Source organism: Trichomycterus rosablanca, chromosome 10 (assembly GCF_030014385.1).
Source record: "Trichomycterus rosablanca isolate fTriRos1 chromosome 10, fTriRos1.hap1, whole genome shotgun sequence".
NCBI classification, from domain to species: Eukaryota; Metazoa; Chordata; class Actinopteri; order Siluriformes; family Trichomycteridae; genus Trichomycterus; species Trichomycterus rosablanca.
The window spans coordinates 12,608,344-12,628,275 of NC_085997.1; the positions used below are offsets into that span (position 1 = coordinate 12,608,344).

General features: G+C 41.9%; 1 protein-coding gene across 2 annotated transcripts in view; it reads right to left on the bottom strand.

Annotated features, from left to right (window-relative positions):
- The window catches only part of neurl4 (neuralized E3 ubiquitin protein ligase 4), a 47,983-nt gene extending 29,850 nt beyond the window's left edge, over nt 1-18,133 (bottom strand). For both annotated transcript variants that reach the window (XM_063002845.1, XM_063002844.1), the window contains exons 1-5: nt 17,954-18,133; nt 3,755-4,259; nt 3,601-3,666; nt 908-1,344; nt 47-158 (exon numbers count right to left, since the gene is read on the bottom strand). In XM_063002845.1, coding sequence (XP_062858915.1) covers nt 47-158; nt 908-1,344; nt 3,601-3,666; nt 3,755-4,259; nt 17,954-18,118 — 1,285 coding nt within the window. In that variant the 5' untranslated portion in view covers nt 18,119-18,133. The remainder of the gene's footprint in view (nt 1-46; nt 159-907; nt 1,345-3,600; nt 3,667-3,754; nt 4,260-17,953) is intronic.
- Nucleotides 18,134-19,932: the final 1,799 nt, after the last annotated feature.

A 19,932-nucleotide genomic window follows, 5' to 3' on the forward strand; every position in this document is an offset into this window, starting at 1 on the left:
TAGTGGCAGCCCTACCTACAATAGTCAAGTAGGTAGAAAATCAAACCTGAGCGCAAGTTGGTCATTGTTGCAGGGTAGTCCAGATTGTTGGGGTTGTGGGTTGTCACTCCAATCTCAATAGATCCTGACCATTTATCCACCAGTTTATCAATGCGGATCTGACACATAGTAAAAACAAATTAAGCAATCAAATCAAACCACAATCAAATAAAAATAACTGCTCATTTGTTACAATCTATATCTCTGCGTCTATTTACATATGCTCACTCTTGTCATCCCAAACATCCAGTCTGATGAAGCCAGAGAGATGATTCTACACAGAACAAACTGTTCTAAATTAGGAATCCTAATAATGCATAGCAACTGTATAAATGAACCCCCACTGGCCTCTGTCTTTTGTGATGCTTTTAACAGTGCTTTTAACAGTTATTGGCCCTCCTAGCCTACAGTCAAAAGGAGCTAACGATGTGTTCCAGGTTACATTATAAAAATAAGTAAAGACAGACAGATAAAGAATTACATTTCATTTCACTGTCACGTTTGCCACCACTTTGTCTTGGTCAGGGTAGCGGTGGGTCTGGCTTCCCCAGAATCACTTGACGCAATGCAGCAACATACCCTGAACAGGACGCCAATTCATCACGGGGCTTCAGCCACCCTTCACACATACATAGCCAATTGTGTTTGTTTTGTTTGTATTTGAACCCTGTATCGCAACTGTAGTGGTCAAGGGTAGCACCTAAGAGTTTTGCTTTGTACAAAATGGTAAGTGCATCAAATTCATCACACAATTTACTTAATCATCTAAATCATCAATCATCAACAATCTAAACTTAAATGCACATTTACACATACTCGCTAGAAGTTAATACTTCTCCACCACAGAAACAAAAGCACAGCCACACACCTCAAACATCTCGTTGTGCCTGAGTGGACGGTTGGTCATGACCACGCCGTTATTGAACTCGTCCAGTGGTCTTCTCCTCTCTGCTGTTTTGTTGTTGTTGCTCAGTTTAATCAGTGTTCCACACTTCTCATGGAAGAGCAGGGCATCATTGGTGGTTATACTGCTAGCACCTACCGCCATCCCTGCCGCACCTCCTCCGTTTTCTGATGGGCTGTTATTGGTGCTGGATCTGCCTTCAGCACTGGCTCCAGCACCGTTATCATTTACTTCCACTGTTCCTCTAGATCCACTGCTGCTTCCTGTTCCTCCTCTGGAAGAGTCCGAGTTCCCCCCACCTGTACCTCCCGATCCCTGGTCCTCTCCACCCTCATCTTCCGATCGGTACAGTGAGACAATTGCATTGTTGAACACATCAAATAACTGGTGCTCTGTCAGGACTAAAGAAACAGTAAGAGCACAAGAAATAAAACCATTCATTTTATTAAAAAACCGGGCAAATCAAGTCAAGTCAAATTTATTTATATAGCGCTTTTTACAATGAACATTGTCTCAAAGCAACTTTACAGAATCCAGGACCAACAGACAAAAAACCCCTATTGAGCAAGCCGAGGGCGACAGTGGCAAGGAAAAACTCCCTTAAAATTACAGGAAGAAACCTTGAGAGGAACCAGACTCAGCAGGGACCCATCCTCTTTGGGTGGCCTGGAGGGTAAATATATATATTATTTTGTTAATAATATATATTGCTATATTATTTTGGGTTTCATTGTTTGAATTCATACCCAGGATTGATTCACGGCTTGTTAAAGAAAGGACGTCATGATTGCAGGTTTGTGTTTTTACAAACACATTGTCAGATTAGCCAACTAATATGAAGACTTTTAGTCAAAACTTACATACAAGACGCTCAGGTGGTGCAGCGGTAAAACACTCTAGCACACCAGAGCTGACATCTCAAACTTGTCAGTTCGAAACCCAGCTCTGCTACCGGAAGGCTGGGAGCCTACATGAACAATGATAGGCTTGTTGTTCAAGAGGGGTGCTGGAGGCGATTCCCCATAACTGATGCAATTATGACCTCTGCTGGCTGATTGATGGCGTCTGCACAGAGACGGGGAATACTGTCTGTCTCTCCGTACACAAAGCTGATCCGCATATAAACAGCAGGAAACACTGGACACCTGGCAAGAATACCCCAATACCAATACAGGGCTATTGCTATTCCCACTCAGACATAGCTAAGCAAATCTGTGAGGGCACCCAGCCAGCCAATAGTACTGCTTAGACTCAAACCAAGATCTCAGTGGCGGTGGGTTAGTGTAATAGACCGCTATACTATCTAAGTATACAAACAATTTACACACATCAAATCCACCCCAATGCATTGTCAACCTCTGCCTAAATTTCATCATCCATGCTGCCTGAGGATATCCGCAAACTAGCACACACCCCCTTCCAACATGTGTAAAGTCAGTGGACTCTTGTCAGCAGCCAGCTATGGACCCCTCCTCCCACTGTGCCAATCATGTGTGTGTGTGTGTGTGTGTGTGTGTAGAGCGCCTGACCAGGCCAATGCCCCCCAGAGACTAACATAATAAATATCCTGGCCCTCAGGCCCCAAACACTACATTTTTAAGGTTTTATTGTTAAGAATGATATTAGTTAGCCAACTATGGTCAAACATGAAGACCTGAGTGACTTTGATAAGGGCAGAAAACTGAGTTGAAGGATCTCCGAAAAAGCGTACATGCCACTGGTGAGTACAACAAGGGACAAGTCAAAAACTGCAGAGAGGTTGCTGAGTGGCCAAGACTCATTGATGCCAGAAGACATAAAGGCTCTGGGGTCTGGTGATGACTGGACCAACAAAAGGGCTACTGTGGCTTAGACTGCAGATCATTTTCAATACTGATTGTGAGGGGAATTAAAAGCACCTACAAAGGTGCCCAGGTGGCGCAGAGGGATATTCTGCTAGCACACCAGCGCAGCAATTCTGAACTCCTAGCTGCCACTGGTCAACTAGGCGCCATCTGGCGGGAATAGTTGGCAGCAGTGGCAGCAGTATCGGGGGGGTGTTGTACTATGTGTGGGTGGGATCATATGCTGTGTAAGGACCCTGATTGGCGTAGAAGACACCTGTGCAGAATGCAGAGGTGAGAACGTGCACGAGGCTGTGCACGTGTCGGAAGAGGCGTGTGCAGCGACATGCTCTCCTCGGATGCAATCGGGTATCCCTCAGCAGCGGAAGACAAATTGACTGTGCTAAATCGGGAGGAAAATGGGGAGAAAATGCATAAAAAAAAGCACCTACAATAGCCATGCAAGCATCTGAACTGGACATTAGACCAATGGAAGAAGGCCGACTACTCTGTTGAATCCTGTTTTCTACAAGATCAGGTGGACTGCCAGGCACAAGTAAATTGTTTACTGTTTGAGGACATGCCACCAAGGTGCACTGCATGTAGATCAACTTCGCAATGTACAGAAGTTGGACTCAATGTGATAGGTACATTCTTTTATAATGTTTTCCAAATATATACAGTATGATAACAGCTTTTTAGCTCATGCAATAATAAAATTGGGTCCCAAAGACTAGATAATAAACTGTACTTAGGTTAGGAGGTAAATTAACTGCATTAAATTAAATGCACGGTATTAAATACCAAACAATTTGGTCTATGAATAAAACTCACCAGAATCGGGTTCAAAGTTGTTGGGGAATTTCTCTGGTCGGCTGTGTCCTCTTGTAACTTCAGGCACTAGGAAAAAAAGACCTTTTTTCAGGAATGCCCAGAAGTTTTGTTTCAATAAATTAAACAGTCTACTAGCTGTGTAATTTCTCAGTACCTTCCTCTGCTGAACCATTAACTATTGTAGTTATAGCAGGAACAGTGGGCAATGCCAAGGCCCCTGTCTTGTCCTCCAGGTTTGGTATGGAAGCAGCTGGTGATCCTATTGCTGCCTCATCTTCCTCTTCCACTAAGTCTTCTTGTTCTGTATCTGGTGGGGGCTCGCAGCTGACCACTGTGACTTGAGTGCATTTTCCGTAGAGGTCCACCACAGCCCACAGGCGCGAAGGCAGGCCGCTAGCAGCCGGACCGCAGTCCTGTCCATTTACCCAAAGGTGCAGCTCACCCCTCCCGTTGCGCTGGATCCCAACACGGTCGCCCTCACCCAGCTGGTCCAGGTCGCGGCCGTACTCCTCCAGCACAGAGCGACCATCCTTTAATACTGAGCAACCCGACACGATCCACGAGCCACCTTTCAGTCCTGTGGCGCTGCTGGGGAAGTCAAGAGCCGCCGGATCCAGTGCCGTCACACCTATTTCTATTGAGCCGCTCCACGAGTTCACCTTTACAACAACATCAGAAAATGTTAGAAAATGATTTTGTTTTAATGGACATTGTCATGATTACTTAATTACCATAAATAATGTTAGATTCCACATTCCTAAATTTTCATGTAATAGGAAATGCCAGTCAAAGCCTTTGTAGACTATTTAACATGTTAACATGTTCAACCTTTGTTTGACCCAATTACATTTGATTGATTTTTTAACCACAAAAACTGTGTATTTTAGTTTCATAATACAATACAGAAGAATATGTAGCATAAAGTCAGCAGAAATGACAGTTTAATTCTTAAACCCAGCTGTATTTTGACATTTGTCAGCCTAAATTGCATAATCGTGTCATAGCTAAATTTGTAGAAAATCTCTTACGTTTGCATTACAATAAATCATTTAAAAACACATCACTTTGAGCACATAAATAACATTATTATAACATTAAAATGTATATGAAAACAAAATCCTCATTTTAACCCAGTCTTAATTTCAAATTTAAATGTGAGTTAAATGAGAGTTAAATTACCCATAGCACTGGGGCATATGCTTATTATCTAAACCATGTGATGACAGAAATGTGTGTCAAATGGTAAACTGCTTATACCATCATATAGAAATATTATCAAGCTTGCAAATAAAAGCCTAAGAAAACCACTGTCGCTTAACAAAGTCTGCCACTGCAACAAGATTTGAATGGCTTTCTCTTTGTGTAACAGTTTCAGGTTAAATTTCCTGATGCAGCAGGTAGACTGTGCTAAGTGACACCAGTTTTTTAAAGTGCTCCCAAACCCAGATAACTAGATTTATCACAGTAACATCAAGGTTTTGGATGCAACGCTGCCTGAATGAATGATGCAGCTGAGTGAAGACTGAAAGAAATGTAAGTAAAAGCCCCTTAAGAAAGTTACGGTACACATTTTCTGCTATAAATATTGTGTCATCCATATGTTAAACGTTATTGATGTTGCTTCCAACAATCTAGGATAGGGTTGCCGTCCCGTAAAATACGGAATCGTTCCTTATTTGTAAACTAAACGTCGCGTTCCGTATTAAACTGATACGGGACGCGCTTTGTTCCGTATTTTTATCAATGGGAGACAAATGCTGCAGATTAGACTGAGACAGGATGATATGTATGAAACAGAAGGAAACTGCCGCTACCCTGGGAATTAGAAAGTGTTTGGTTAATATTTTAAATAGTATTTACTTTTAGTCTTAGTAACGCCGTGTGTGCGCAGGCATATCGGCATAACAACCTGATTATTACTCCCCTGTTTGAGTAGCGCAGTGGGCAGAGCGCATTGCGCATATTTTTCCGCCCTAGGTTCGAATCCGTCTTAGGGTGAAACTAAAAAGTAACACAAGCAGAGCCGGTGCTATGGGGGCACTGGGTGGGCATTGCTCCCCACCCCCTTCCAGATTTTCTTACTGCCCCCCCCCCCCAAGCAACGCTGTCCAGAACCGGGGCTGCATGTCAGTGTGAAGATGGATTATGTAAAAACGTTGTTTGCACTATTGAAAACAAATGTTACATGATGTTCTTTATGCATGTTGTTTTGCCTAAAATATGGTTCTGATTTATTATTATAAAGAATGAAAATAATCTAAAAATAAAAATGTTAAACAGCCTAAATCAAACATTTTGATCATGTTCCTATGACGGTGTAAGACCCGTTATATTTTTTATAGGTGCAACCCTAGCCGCCTACAATACCCCCCCCCCCCCCCCCCCCCGTGCTCAGGTAAACACCCGCCATCCGACCCCCCACCCTACGCCTTCCGCCAACCTGCCAGTCCAGGGTGTTCCTTATTTCCAGTTCTGAAAGTTGGCAACCCTAATCTAGGATCATCAAGCAACTTGATCCAGTCCTAATACATTCAGTGTACAGGTTAAACTGTAATGTTGACAGAATGAATCTCTGTTGAACTCTTTTCCCAAAGTGTAAACCAGTTAGTCTGCATATTTTCTATCATGACCGTGGTTTGCTGATCAGTGTATTAGTACAGCCTTTCTCAACTGGGGTCAGGGGTGCCGTCAAAAATATTCTGACGTTACTGATATTGAAAATGAAATAAATTTAAAATACAAAAAAAGTCAACTTATCATGAAAATGTAGACCATTAGCCGCCTCAAACATCAAAATTTGTCTCACACGCCCCTTTCCCCAAGCTACAACGTCAACGCGGGTTGCGTGCGTTACCTATAGTGATGAGTCGTTCGCGAACGATCCGATTCTGTTAAACGGCTCTTCAAAATGAACAAAAGGAACCGAGTCGCGCCTCTGGGAGCCGTTATTATATATATATACTGTATATATACTGTATATATACAGTGTATCACAAAAGTGAGTACACCCCTCACATTTCTGCAAATATTTTATTATATCTTTTCATGGGACAACACTATAGAAATAAAACTTGGATATAACTTAGAGTAGTCAGTGTACAACTTGTATAGCAGTGTAGATTTACTGTCTTCTGAAAATAACTCAACACACAGCCATTAATGTCTAAATGGCTGGCAACATAAGTGAGTACACCCCACAGTGAACATGTCCAAATTGTGCCCAAAGTGTCAATATTTTGTGTGACCACCATTATTATCCAGCACTGCCTTAACCCTCCTGGGCATGGAATTCACCAGAGCTGCACAGGTTGCTACTGGAATCCTCTTCCACTTCTCCATGATGACATCACGGAGCTGGTGGATGTTAGACACCTTGAACTCCTCCACCTTCCACTAGAGGATGCGCCACAGGTGCTCAATTGGGTTTAGTCCATCACCTTTACCTTCAGCTTCCTCAGCAAGGCAGTTGTCGTCTTGGAGGTTGTGTTTGGGGTCGTTATCCTGTTGGAAAACTGCCATGAGGCCCAGTTTTCGAAGGGAGGGGATCATGCTCTGTTTCAGAATGTCACAGTACATGTTGGAATTCATGTTTCCCTCAATGAACTGCAGCTCCCCAGTGCCAGCAACACTCATGCAGCCCAAGACCATGATGCTACCACCACCATGCTTGACTGTAGGCAAGATACAGTTGTCTTGGTACTTCTCACCAGGGCGCCGCCACACATGCTGGACACCATCTGAGCCAAATAAGTTTATCTTGGTCTCGTCAGACCACAGGGCATTCCAGTAATCCATGTTCTTGGACTGCTTGTTTTCAGCAAACTGTTTGCGGGCTTTCTTGTGCGTCAGCTTCCTTCTGGGATGACGACCATGCAGACCGAGTTGATGCAGTGTGCGGCGTATGGTCTGAGCACTGACAGGCTGACCTCCCACGTCTTCAACCTCTGCAGCAATGCTGGCAGCACTCATGTGTCTATTTTTTAAAGCCAACCTCTGGATATGACGCCGAACACGTGGACTCAACTTCTTTGGTCGACCCTGGCGAAGCCTGTTCCGAGTGGAACCTGTCCTGGAAAACCGCTGTATGACCTTGGCCACCATGCTGTAGCTCAGTTTCAGGGTGTTAGCAATCTTCTTATAGCCCAGGCCATCTTTGTGGAGAGCAACAATTCTATTTCTCACATCCTCAGAGAGTTCTTTGCCATGAGGTGCCATGTTGAATATCCAGTGGCCAGTATGAGAGAATTGTACCCAAAACACCAAATTTAACAGCCCTGCTCCCCATTTACACCTGGGACCTTGACACATGACACCAGGGAGGGACAACGACACATTTGGGCACAATTTGGACATGTTCACTGTGGGGTGTACTCACTTATGTTGCCAGCTATTTAGACATTAATGGCTGTGTGTTGAGTTATTTTCAGAAGACAGTAAATCTACACTGCTATACAAGCTGTACACTGACTACTCTAAGTTATATCCAAGTTTCATGTCTATAGTGTTGTCCCATGAAAAGATATAATGAAATATTTGCAGAAATGTGAGGGGTGTACTCACTTTTGTGATACACTGTATATATATATATATATATATATATATATATACAGTGTATCACAAAAGTGAGTACACCCCTCACATTTCTGCAGATATTTAAGTATATCTTTTCATGGGACAACACTGACAAAATGACACTTTGACACAATGAAAAGTAGTCTGTGTGCAGCTTATATAACAGTGTAAATTTATTCTTCCCTCAAAATAACTCAATATACAGCCATTAATGTCTAAACCACCGGCAACAAAAGTGAGTACACCACTTAGTGAAAGTTCCTGAAGTGTCAATATTTTGTGTGGCCACCAATATTTCCCAGAACTGCCTTAACTCTCCTGGGCATGGAGTTTACCAGAGCTTCACAGGTTGCCACTGGAATGCTTTTCCACTCCTCCATGACGACATCACGGAGCTGGCGGATATTCGAGACTTTGCGCTCCTCCACCTTCCGCTTGAGGATGCCCCAAAGATGTTCTATTGGGTTTAGGTCTGGAGACATGCTTGGCCAGTCCATCACCTTTACCCTCAGCCTCTTCAATAAAGCAGTGGTCGTCTTAGAGGTGTGTTTGGGGTCATTATCATGCTGGAACACTGCCCTGCGACCCAGTTTCCGGAGGGAGGGGATCATGATCTGCTTCAGTATTTCACAGTACATATTGGAGTTCATGTGTCCCTCAATGAAATGTAACTCCCCAACACCTGCTGCACTCATGCAGCCCCAGACAATGGCATTCCCACCACCATGCTTGACTGTAGGCATGACACACTTATCTTTGTACTCCTCACCTGATTGCCGCCACACATGCTTGAGACCATCTGAACCAAACAAATTAATCTTGGTCTCATCAGACCATAGGACATGGTTCCAGTAATCCATTTCCTTTGTTGACATGTCTTCAGCAAACTGTTTGAGGGCTTTCTTGTGTAGAGACTTCAGAAGAGGCTTCCTTCTGGGGTGACAGCCATGCAGACCAATTTGATGTAGTGTGCGGCGTATGGTCTGAGCACTGACAGGCTGACCCCCCACCTTTTCAATCTCTGCAGCAATGCTGACAGCACTCCTGCGCCTATCTTTCAAAGACAGCAGTTGGATGTGACGCTGAGCACGTGCACTCAGCTTCTTTGGACGACCAATGCGAGGTCTGTTCTGAGTGGACCCTGCTCTTTTAAAACGCTGGATGATCTTGGCCACTGTGCTGCAGCTCAGTTTCAGGGTGTTGGCAATCTTCTTGTAGCCTTGGCCATCTTCATGTAGCGCAACAATTCGTCTTTTAAGATCCTCAGAGAGTTCTTTGCCATGAGGTGCCATGTTGGAACTTTCAGTGACCAGTATGAGAGAGTGTGAGAGCTGTACTACTAAATTGAACACACCTGCTCCCTATGCACACCTGAGACCTAGTAACACTAACAAATCACATGACATTTTGGAGGGAAAATGACAAGCAGTGCTCAATTTGGACATTTAGGGGTGTAGTCTCTTAGGGGTGTACTCACTTTTGTTGCCGGTGGTTTAGACATTAATGGCTGTATATTGAGTTATTTTGAGGGAAGAATAAATTTACACTGTTATATAAGCTGCACACAGACTACTTTTCATTGTGTCAAAGTGTCATTTTGCCAGTGTTGTCCCATGAAAAGATATACTTAAATATCTGCAGAAATGTGAGGGGTGTACTCACTTTTGTGATACACTGTATATATATATATATATATATATATATATATATATATATATATATATATATATAACTGTGCGGTTCTTATCGGCTGTAATTCAACCATTCCGCTTCTATCAGTAGAGGGAATAATAAGAGCTGTTTATTGTCGAAATTCAAATCACTGTCAGTATCGCGGAGAGAGCAAACGACACACACACGCACACCTACAGAGAGCTCATTACCTCATTAATGTAAATATTATAATTTTTATTGTTATTATTTTGCACTGTTTTTATTAATATTTTATTCTATTTTATATTTTTGAACATGTAACTGTTTTGTATATAATTGCTCTTTTTTTATTGTTATTTTTATTATTTCTCTCTAACTTGCTTTGGCAATACGAATGTCCTTATTTGTCATGCCAATAAAGCTTCTTTTGACTAAGTTTGAGAGCCGTAACCGAGCTACAGAGAAACCATGCAGACAATGAGCAGTGCTAGTGGAAGAATGACAAATAATTGAGAAATAAACTATAAACTTGTTTAACGACGTTAAATCTGATTGGTTCATGGCGTGTATGTTTTAAAGCAGAAACAAATACAGGTACATCTCTGCACAAGAGAGGATCTTTCTGAAACTTAATGCAATGCAACCACAGTCTTCCCTGTAGTGTTTTTGTGTGTTAGCAGTACGAGGGATGCAGAGTGTAAGTTTTTTTAATACATTTTAGACTGGGGTGACTAGAGATTTTGAAAACTTTTAAAGGGTGCCGTGACTGAAAAAAGGTTGAGAAACACTGTATTAGAACAATCTTATGACCGTTTCAATGAGGGTAAACAATAACAACGCTACTGCGCATGTCTGTTCCTTTCGCCTTTCCGGTAGCGCCATTTTTAAACATCCATCCATCTGTCAACATGACGAGCTCGTACTTTGCGAGTCTCCCGAACGCGGAACAAACGCGATATTAGCAGAAATGAATGATAGATCATCAAGTATCTTTACCAGCCCCTTTTGAGGAGAATTTAAGAAGTCAGTGTTTTTCCTCTGACCTAAAACGTTTGCCTGAGGTAACAGACCCAGCCGTGTATCACTACCCTGTTGAAACGAAGTGTGTTTACACCAGAGAGGCAGTGAAAGCATACCGCAGTTTGAACGCATACAATTAATTATTAAAATAATTATTGAGTCATCTCCCCTTTTGTGTCTGTTGAGCTAAGAGCCATTATAATATGATAAAAATATGACAAACCACAGTGAATTACTTCTCATCTGAATTAGAACATATTAGCTAATGCTAAAACTATTTTTATAGCCTAACTGGAAATACATGAAATATTTTACAGTAAGCACAACGTATTCATAAATAGTTTATTTACTTTTTGTATTACAAAAGTAGAACCATGTTTCTTTACATGTCATTTAATAATGAAGCTAAGCTAATTAAGCTGTTAATATAATTCCATATAGTGACATTTCCCCAAAATATAGTCCTATAAAGTTATGGCTTTTACATCGTATTATAAGGGGAATGTAAACTTTTTAAGGCTTATGTTGGTTTATGTTTATTCTGTTCTATTAATACAAATATTAAGCGCCTGCGTATTTTAATACACGTAAGCTAAACGTCAGGGACAAGACACCATGAGAACAGCGTTCAACAGAGTACATTTGTTCACAATATTTATTATGAAATAATATACAGTATATTATATTTATTATAAGAGTTGATGGTGGGTATCCAGCCGTCTCTATTTATAGCAGCAATCCAAGCGTTTCACTGTGCGTTCTTTTGGAAATCTGTTCACCTTTATTTCTGAAAGCAAGTTTGTACCCGGCCTGAGGGAACATCCGCCAACCCAACAACATGGTCCTAACTTTAATTTAGACATACTGTCAATAAATCAGACCTGAACTAGCGCAAAAGAATTGAAGCAGTTGTGGTCAATCGCTATTGTTCTGAGCGCTGTTTACCACCAAGCGGAAGCATCTACGTCACTTCCTGGACTCATGAATATTCATTTGAAACGGTCTATAAAAGCACAGAAATCACATCGTGCACACCTGACATGCAGTGTTGCCAACTTAGCGACTTTGTCGCTATATTTAGCGACTTTTCTGACCCCTCTAGCGACTTTTTTTCAAAAAAGCGACTAGCGACAAATCTAGTGACTTTTTCTGGTGTTATTGGAGACTTTTGGAGACTCGAACGTGAAAACACACATTGTTCTGCAGTTACTGTCCTCAACGACCAGCGGGTCCTGCCATGAGCCCCTCCCCCGTCCCAAAGCACGGGCGGTCAGTATCACTGTCAGTGTTGCCAGATTGGGCGGGTTTCCACCAAAATGAGCGGATTTTGTTGGAAATTGGCAGGGAAAAACACACTGGCAGGTGGACAAAATTTGGGCTAGTTTGTAATTATTTTGGCAGCTTAAAATATAAATAAAAAAAGCTATTGCTAAAGCAGGTGGAATATAAACAGGTCTCCCTTCTCCCACCACATCCAACCCGTTGTCAAAAGTTTGATTGACAGGTTATTCTTTCCAGTCCAAGACACTGTTGCCACGCCCATCAATACACTGATTCATATGTTAGACAAGTGATTTGAGTTGAATATGAAGGTAAGCAAGTCTCGTACATACAACCTCTCATATGTACGAGAAGGCAAACTTTCATTGCTTGCAAGTTTATTTTTATTTACATGCAAAGGGTTGTGTGTCCTAACAAATAATGCATTTTACAAACTTGGTAGGCTACTTTAAAGACATGCAAAGTATGTCCTTTATAATGTATAATTACTGATCTGTACATTTTAAGATATTAATTTGTAAGTCATGATGGTTTAACTGGTTTATTATTTGTGAAATGCTAAACATCATCTGCTTATCCTGTGTTTTGGGCGTTTTTTCATTCATTTTGGCTGAAAATTACTGTCGCAATCTGGCAACCCTGCCCAGAGTAGCTCAGTGTTTTCTTAAAAAACAAAAACAAACTACGAATTAACAGAAGAATGTTCATTTGTAGTTCTAAACATATTTAGGGTGTTTTTACCCACTTTTTGTCTCTCCCACGATGTTATTCCTCTCTTCTACAGCGTCAATTACATGCAAATGAATCATATGTTGTGATCATTTGTTTGTTGTAGTTGTAATAACTTATTGTATGTTTTATTTCTTGTTTTAGTTGATGTAAGGTGACCTTGAGTGTCATGAAAGGCGCCAACAAATAAAATGTATTATTATTATTATTATTATTATTATTATATGCAAATTAGGCGATGACGTCATTTAGCGACTTCTAGCTACTTTTAGGACAGCCAATAGCTACTTTCCTTACTGAGGAGTTGGCAACACTGCTGACATGAGCAGTGAACCGATTCTGAATTAAATGAGAGAACAAGGTGCGGTTTCAGACGCATCCGCTAGGGTGTTAGTAAACCAGCATTGGTGCTGAAGCTAACTGCTGTAAATGCGTTTGATTTCTTTGTCAGTCCGCTGAAATGACATTTTACACACACAGATTTATAAAGATTTGTAATTAGCGTCCTTCATTATATTCCGCTAATGTTTAGCTATCAACTGGTTTGCCAAGTCAGTTTTCATACGGCAGTTATTTCCCCCACCTGTATTCGACTTAATCCCGCCTCCTACATTGTGATTGGTTGGCCCTTATTAATGAACAAATAGTAGCCAGCCTCCCACTAATATCGTAGTACCCAGTCACAGTCCATTGGGCGGGATTTGTCGAAATTGGGTGGAAGAAAAACAAATATGGCCCATGCTCTAGCCAAGCTAGAAGCTAAACTGCATAACGCCTCACATTGCTCATATAATTATTAAAATGACAAAAACAACATAAATGAACCACATAACAGTGCCAGACTTTTAAAATTACCCTTTCCCTTCCACAAACGATTATTCACATCATTTCCCTCACTGTTATAAGAATATCAGTGTCAGATCATGCAAGAGAGCAGGGCTGCATCCCAAACATATTTACATTCAAATCTAGTGCACTACCTACTACCAGGGTGCTACAGATTTATTTCGTATTCCTACACTGTGTGTTTGTCATTCCAATCTGTGTTTAATGAAGCAATTAGCAGCAATTATCAATCATTTCAACATGTTGTCTCACTTACCCTACTCACTTTTTATTGACAGTAATGTGTTCATTAATATGCACAATTTAATTATAATACATAATTTTATTATATATTTGCAGTGTTGTCTGTATTGTCTCGTCCCTGGGGCCGTATTATTAAAATTTTCTAGTGCTAAAGAGTTGCCTAAACTGTACCTGTACACTAAATTTGGATACAATTGTTGACCCGGGACCAAGGGTACCAAACTGGGTCTTACTGGTGGGACGAGAAACAGTGGTCAAACAGAATTGCCACAGAAGTGAAAAAATACAAGGGGTATATTTAACACCCGGCTGCAACAGACACACCAATGAGGCATAACATTATAACCACCTTCCTAATATTGTGTTGGTCCCCCTTTTGCTGCCAAAACAGCCCTGCAACTGCGATGCACTGTGTATTCTGACACCTTTCTATCAGAACCAGCATTAACTTTGTCAATAAACCTTGGCCGCGCCATGACCCTGTCGCTGGTTTACCACTGTTCTGTTGGAGATGCTCTGACCCAGTCGTCTAGCCATCACAATTTGGCCCTGGTCAAAATCGCTCAAATCCTCATGCTCGACCATTTTTCCTGCTTCTAACACATCAACTCTGAGGATAAAATGTTCACTTGCTGCCTAATATATCCCCCCCACTAACAGGTGCCGTGATGAAGAGATAATCAGTGTTATTCACTTCACCTGTCAGTGGTCATAATGTTATGTCTAGTCGGTGTATTTTTTAAATGGTGCCATTAAAAACAGATAATTTAACACCACAACAACCAGAGCGAGTCAAACATCATCCTACTACTCTCTGTTTACTGTTACAGTTATTTGCTCTCTGCATCTAGTGGAGATTGCTCCTCACAGCCTCACCTTTAGCAACTCTTGAAGCGCACTGTACTGTAGGGTAGCATGCAATAGAAAATAAGCTTTAGATTCATCCTGGTGGTCAGGTTATAGACCTTCACACAAGTGCCCCTAACTCCACCACACTCTGTATTGCTTACAGATTAAATCACTTTAGACTCCCATGCAAAGTGGATAGCATCTTATGATATTGTAGCTATGAAGGAAACAAACCAATTGTAACCAACTGTAAAATTCTACACAGCGCAGGTGAAAACTGGGGTACCTTTTTGGAACAAATAGATTCTATCCTTTGAAAATGTGGGTGTTAAAATGTATTTATTTATTAGGATTTTAATGTCATGATTTCCACACTTTGATTACATTCATGACAGGATGAATTACAGGGTACACAAGATTAATCAGTTTAATGCCAAACACAGTCATGGACAATTTGTATCTCCAATTCACCTCATGACCCGTTGAGGCATGGACTCCACTAGACCCCTGAAGGTGTGCTGTGTTATCTGGCACCAAGATTTTAGCAGCAGATCCTTTAACTCCTTCTTCCCATAGTGCATCCTGGTGTCACGTCTTTCCCAGGTAAGCGGCGCACACACACCCGGCCATCCATGTGATGTAAAAGAAAACGTGATTCATCAGACCAGGCCCCTTTTTTCCATTGCTCCGTGGTCCAGTTCCAACGCTCACGTGCCCATTGTTGGCTATTCGGCGGTGTACAGGGGTCAGCATGGGCACCCTGACTGGTCTGCAGCTATGCAGCCCCATACGCAGCAAACTGTGATGCACTGTGTATTCTGATGCCTTTTTATCAGAACCAGAATTAACATCTTCAACAATATGAGCTACAGTAGCTCGTCTGTTGGATCGGACCACACGGGCCAGCCTTCGCTCCCCACGTGCATCAATGAGCTTTGGTCGCCCATTGACCTGTCGTCGGTTTACCACTGTTCCTTCCTTGGACCACTTTTGATAGATACTGACCACTGCAGACCGGGAACACCCCACAAGAGTTGCAGTTTTGGAGATGCGCTGACCCATTCATCTAGCCATCACAATTTGGCCCTTGTCAAACTCGCTCAAATCCTTACGCTTGCCCATTTTTCTAACATCAACATTGAGGATAAAATGTTCCAGTTCAGTTTTCAGTATGTACATTTTACTAACTAAACATGCTCATCATAATAAAGATGCACGAGGCCGTTGGTATGTTAAACCATCCTGACAACATTAGTGTCACTATTACAGAATGATAAGTTCTACCTTTATGCTGGGACATGGTACAAAATATTCGCATCACAAACAAAACAAACAAAAAACACACATAGATTGACATGTGCAGAGTTTAACATGCAGTCAGACTCCATACTCAAGCAAACTGGCTTCAGGTTTGTGATTTTCAGGATTGTGCCCATGTGGCGCAGCGGGATATTCCGCTAGGACACCAGCACCCAGATTCTGAACTCCTCGGTTCGAAACTCGGTTTTTCCACCGGTCGGCTGGGCGCCATCTGGCGGGCATAATTGGCAGTGCCTGCAGCAGATACTAATTGGCCACCGTATCTGCAGGGTGGGGGCCGGACTATGTGTGTCTTCATACGCTGTGTAAGGACCCTGATTGGCGGAAGAAACACCTGTGCAGAATGCATGGGCGAGAAGAGGAGGGCTGTACACGTGTCGGAAGAGGCGTGTACAGTGACGTGCTCTCCTTGGATGCAGTCTGGTATCTCTCAGCAGCGGAAGACAAAATTTAGTGTGCTAAATCAGGAGGAAAATGGGGAGAAAATGCATAAAAAAAAAAAAAAAGTTCTCCAGTTTGGAATTGACAGTCCAGATGCAGTGAGTACACAGAGCTGGCGCATACACACTGAGGTTGGGTGAGAGTTAGTTTCATATCTGTGTTTATAATCTGTAAAGACTGTAGTTGCACTCTCAGTTGGGATCAGACTTCGAAAATGACTTAAAAGAGATTTCTGACCAACAGCATTAATTGAACAATGAATGTTTTGGCGGTTATAGGTTAATCAGACACCACTACATTAAAACCACCTTGTTTCTACACTCACTGTCTATTTTATCAGCTCCACTTACCATAATAAAGCACTTTGTAGTTCTACAATTACTAACTGAAGTCCATCTGTTTCTCTACATACTTTTTTAGCCTGCTTTCACTCTGTTCTTCAATGGTCAGGACCCCCACAGGACCACCATAGAGCAGGTATTATTTGGGTGGTGGATCATTGCAGTGACACTGACATGGTGGTGGTGTGTTAGTGTGTGTTGTGCTGGTATGAGTGGATAAGACGCAGCAATGATGATGGAGTTTCTAAACAACTCACTGTCACTGCTGGACTGTGAATAGTCCACCAACCGAAAATATCCAGCCAACAGCGCCCTGTGGAGAGCGTTCATCTCTGACTTTACATCTACAAGGTGGACCAACCAGGTAGGAGTGGACAGTGAGTGGACATGGTATTTTAAAACTCCAGCAGCACTGCTGTGTCTGATCCACTCATACCAGCACAACACACACTAACACACCACCATCAAGTCAGTGTAACTGCAGTGCTGAGAATGATCCAACACCCAAATAATACCTACTCTGTGGTGGTCCTGTGGGGGTCCTGACCATTGAAGAACAGAGTGAAAGGGGGCGAACAAAGCATGCAGAGAAACAGATGGACTACAGTCAGTAATTGTAGAACTACAAAGTGCTTCTATATGGTAAGTGGAGCTAATAAAATGGACAGTGAGTGTAGAAACCAGGAGGTGGTTTTAATGTTATGGCTGATCGGTGTATAGTAGCAGTATTAATGAAAGACATGAGTCTGTCTTTCCCTGCACACTTATGAGGACAGAATCTACATGCTCACTGTTTGTCGGTTTTAGATATTTCACTATTTTAAAAAAATAATTTTGCAGTCGAGCATGAACAAGTGCTGTGTACAACTGCCTAGTGTCATGTGTCATGTTTCTATCACTATCCATTACGTGCCGTTTGAGTTAGACACTGCGGACACACAGGGGGGTCTCCGGGCCCTCATTTGAAACCTAGTGCACTATGAAGTGAATATGTTGTGATTTAGGACGCAGTCCGCACTGCAGACACACACACACACTGATGAAGCAACCTTGTTTACCTTCTTGTCGATCCGCACCGTGAAGACATCTCTGTCACGCAGCGGCTCTCGGCTCAGTACTAGTCCGTGATTAAACTCCTGAACCGGCTGGTTCCTTTGTGCTGTTCGGTTCGAGTTTGACAGACCGATTAGTTTACCGCTGCGAGGATGCAGCTCAGCCGCCATCTTCACTGGGGCGGCGCGCCTCACGACACTGGGTTCGACGCTTTGCGACAGTATGAGCCGATATGCGGTAGCTGAAGTTTCTCTGCATGGGGTGGTGGTGTGATGATAACAGTGCACAGTTGGACTAACAGTTATGACTAGTTCACACTACACTGGTTTTTGCCATGATTTAGTGGTGCTAAATTCGGTTCATTTTATGGACTTGGGTTAATGTGAGTCACTTATACTGACATCTTGATTGCGATTGATTTACTGCATAAAAATGCATCCAAATATCACTTGTCTCCTGTAAATAAATCCTTCACTCTTAATTCTCTTGGCACCTCACACTTCTCTTGTCAGTGACAAGTTGACGCTTTTTTCTAAGTGGAATCTTGATCATGGGGGAGAGTGGGGTGGACTCACCTACCAATCAGATGGGTATATTAATGGATCAAGGGTTCAAGGGGGACTGTCAACCACAGTTGCCATGGTAACTTGACCCAGTCAGGCAGCCACAGTGGCACTAAAACAGGGACAGTGGTAGCCTAGTAGGTAGAGCTTTGGGCTATCAACCGGAAGATTGGCGGTTCAAATCCAGGCTCTGCTATCCGCTTGTTAAGTGGTGACGTGTCGACCTTATGATACGTCACATCCGGGTCCAAGTTGGCTGAGACCCTCGTATTTTCAGTATGCCACAGTGCTGTGTCCCGTACTGCTTCAACAGGTCCGAGTCGGAAAAAAAAAACTACCCAACTGTCTTTTTACCGCTTTCCTTGCGATTAGATATCATGAAGTAATATTTTTGTTCATAATTCAATGTAAAAAGGTAAACTGTCAAATTGTATATTCATTACACGTTTTTTTAAATTTCATATAATAATGTGAGATTCTGGATTTTTACTATATAAACTATAAGCTATACTGATTAAAAGTAAAACCAAAGAGTTAGAAATGTCAGTTTCCATGTAATGAATTAAAAATATGACTGCTTACCTCTTGATGAGGTGACATGAAATGAAATAATGACATGAACTTTTCATGATATTCTGATTACCTGAAGTGCACTAGTGTACTGCACATCTTGTCTTATTTGTATCTTAATGTATGTTTCTAATATATATATACTGTATATAAGACCTTTTCTCGTCCAGACCGCTATTGAGAAGGACTAGACATGACTCGTGTAATGTTTGTAAATCCAATTTCCAACGACAGCAACACAGAGTTCCTTAAGTTTTCCACAAACAGAATTTATTTTAACTTTCTTCTTACATTGACTTATCCATTAATCCAAGTTTCTTATAAAAACAAAATAAAAACTCACTGTTCGCTTATCCGATATACAATCTAGTGCACTATGTAGGGAACATAAATCCACGATCTGATACACAATCTAGTGCACTATGTAGGGAACATAAATCCGTGATCTGATACACAATCTAGTGCACTATGTAGGGAACATAAATCCGTGATCTGATACACAATCTAGTGCACTATGTAGGGAACATAAATCCGTGATCTGATACACAATCTAGTGCACTATGTAGGGAACATTAATGTGTTTGTAACGCGAACAGTTAGCTTAATAGCCCAGTTAGCAGCTCATAAGAGTTCTGTTATCACCCATATTCTTTGGTGTGTGTGAGATGTTTTTTATTTCTTTTTTTCCCTTCGGAGGTTCTTGCCTTTTTCTTCTTGTTGTTCTTACCTCCCTAAAATGAGTTTTTGCAACTCGCCCTCGGCTCGTGCCTGCGACCAAATCACAGCCGTGATGTTATTCGCGATAACACACTCCCTCTCGTGTTCTATTGCTTAAATAAAGGTTCACAGGT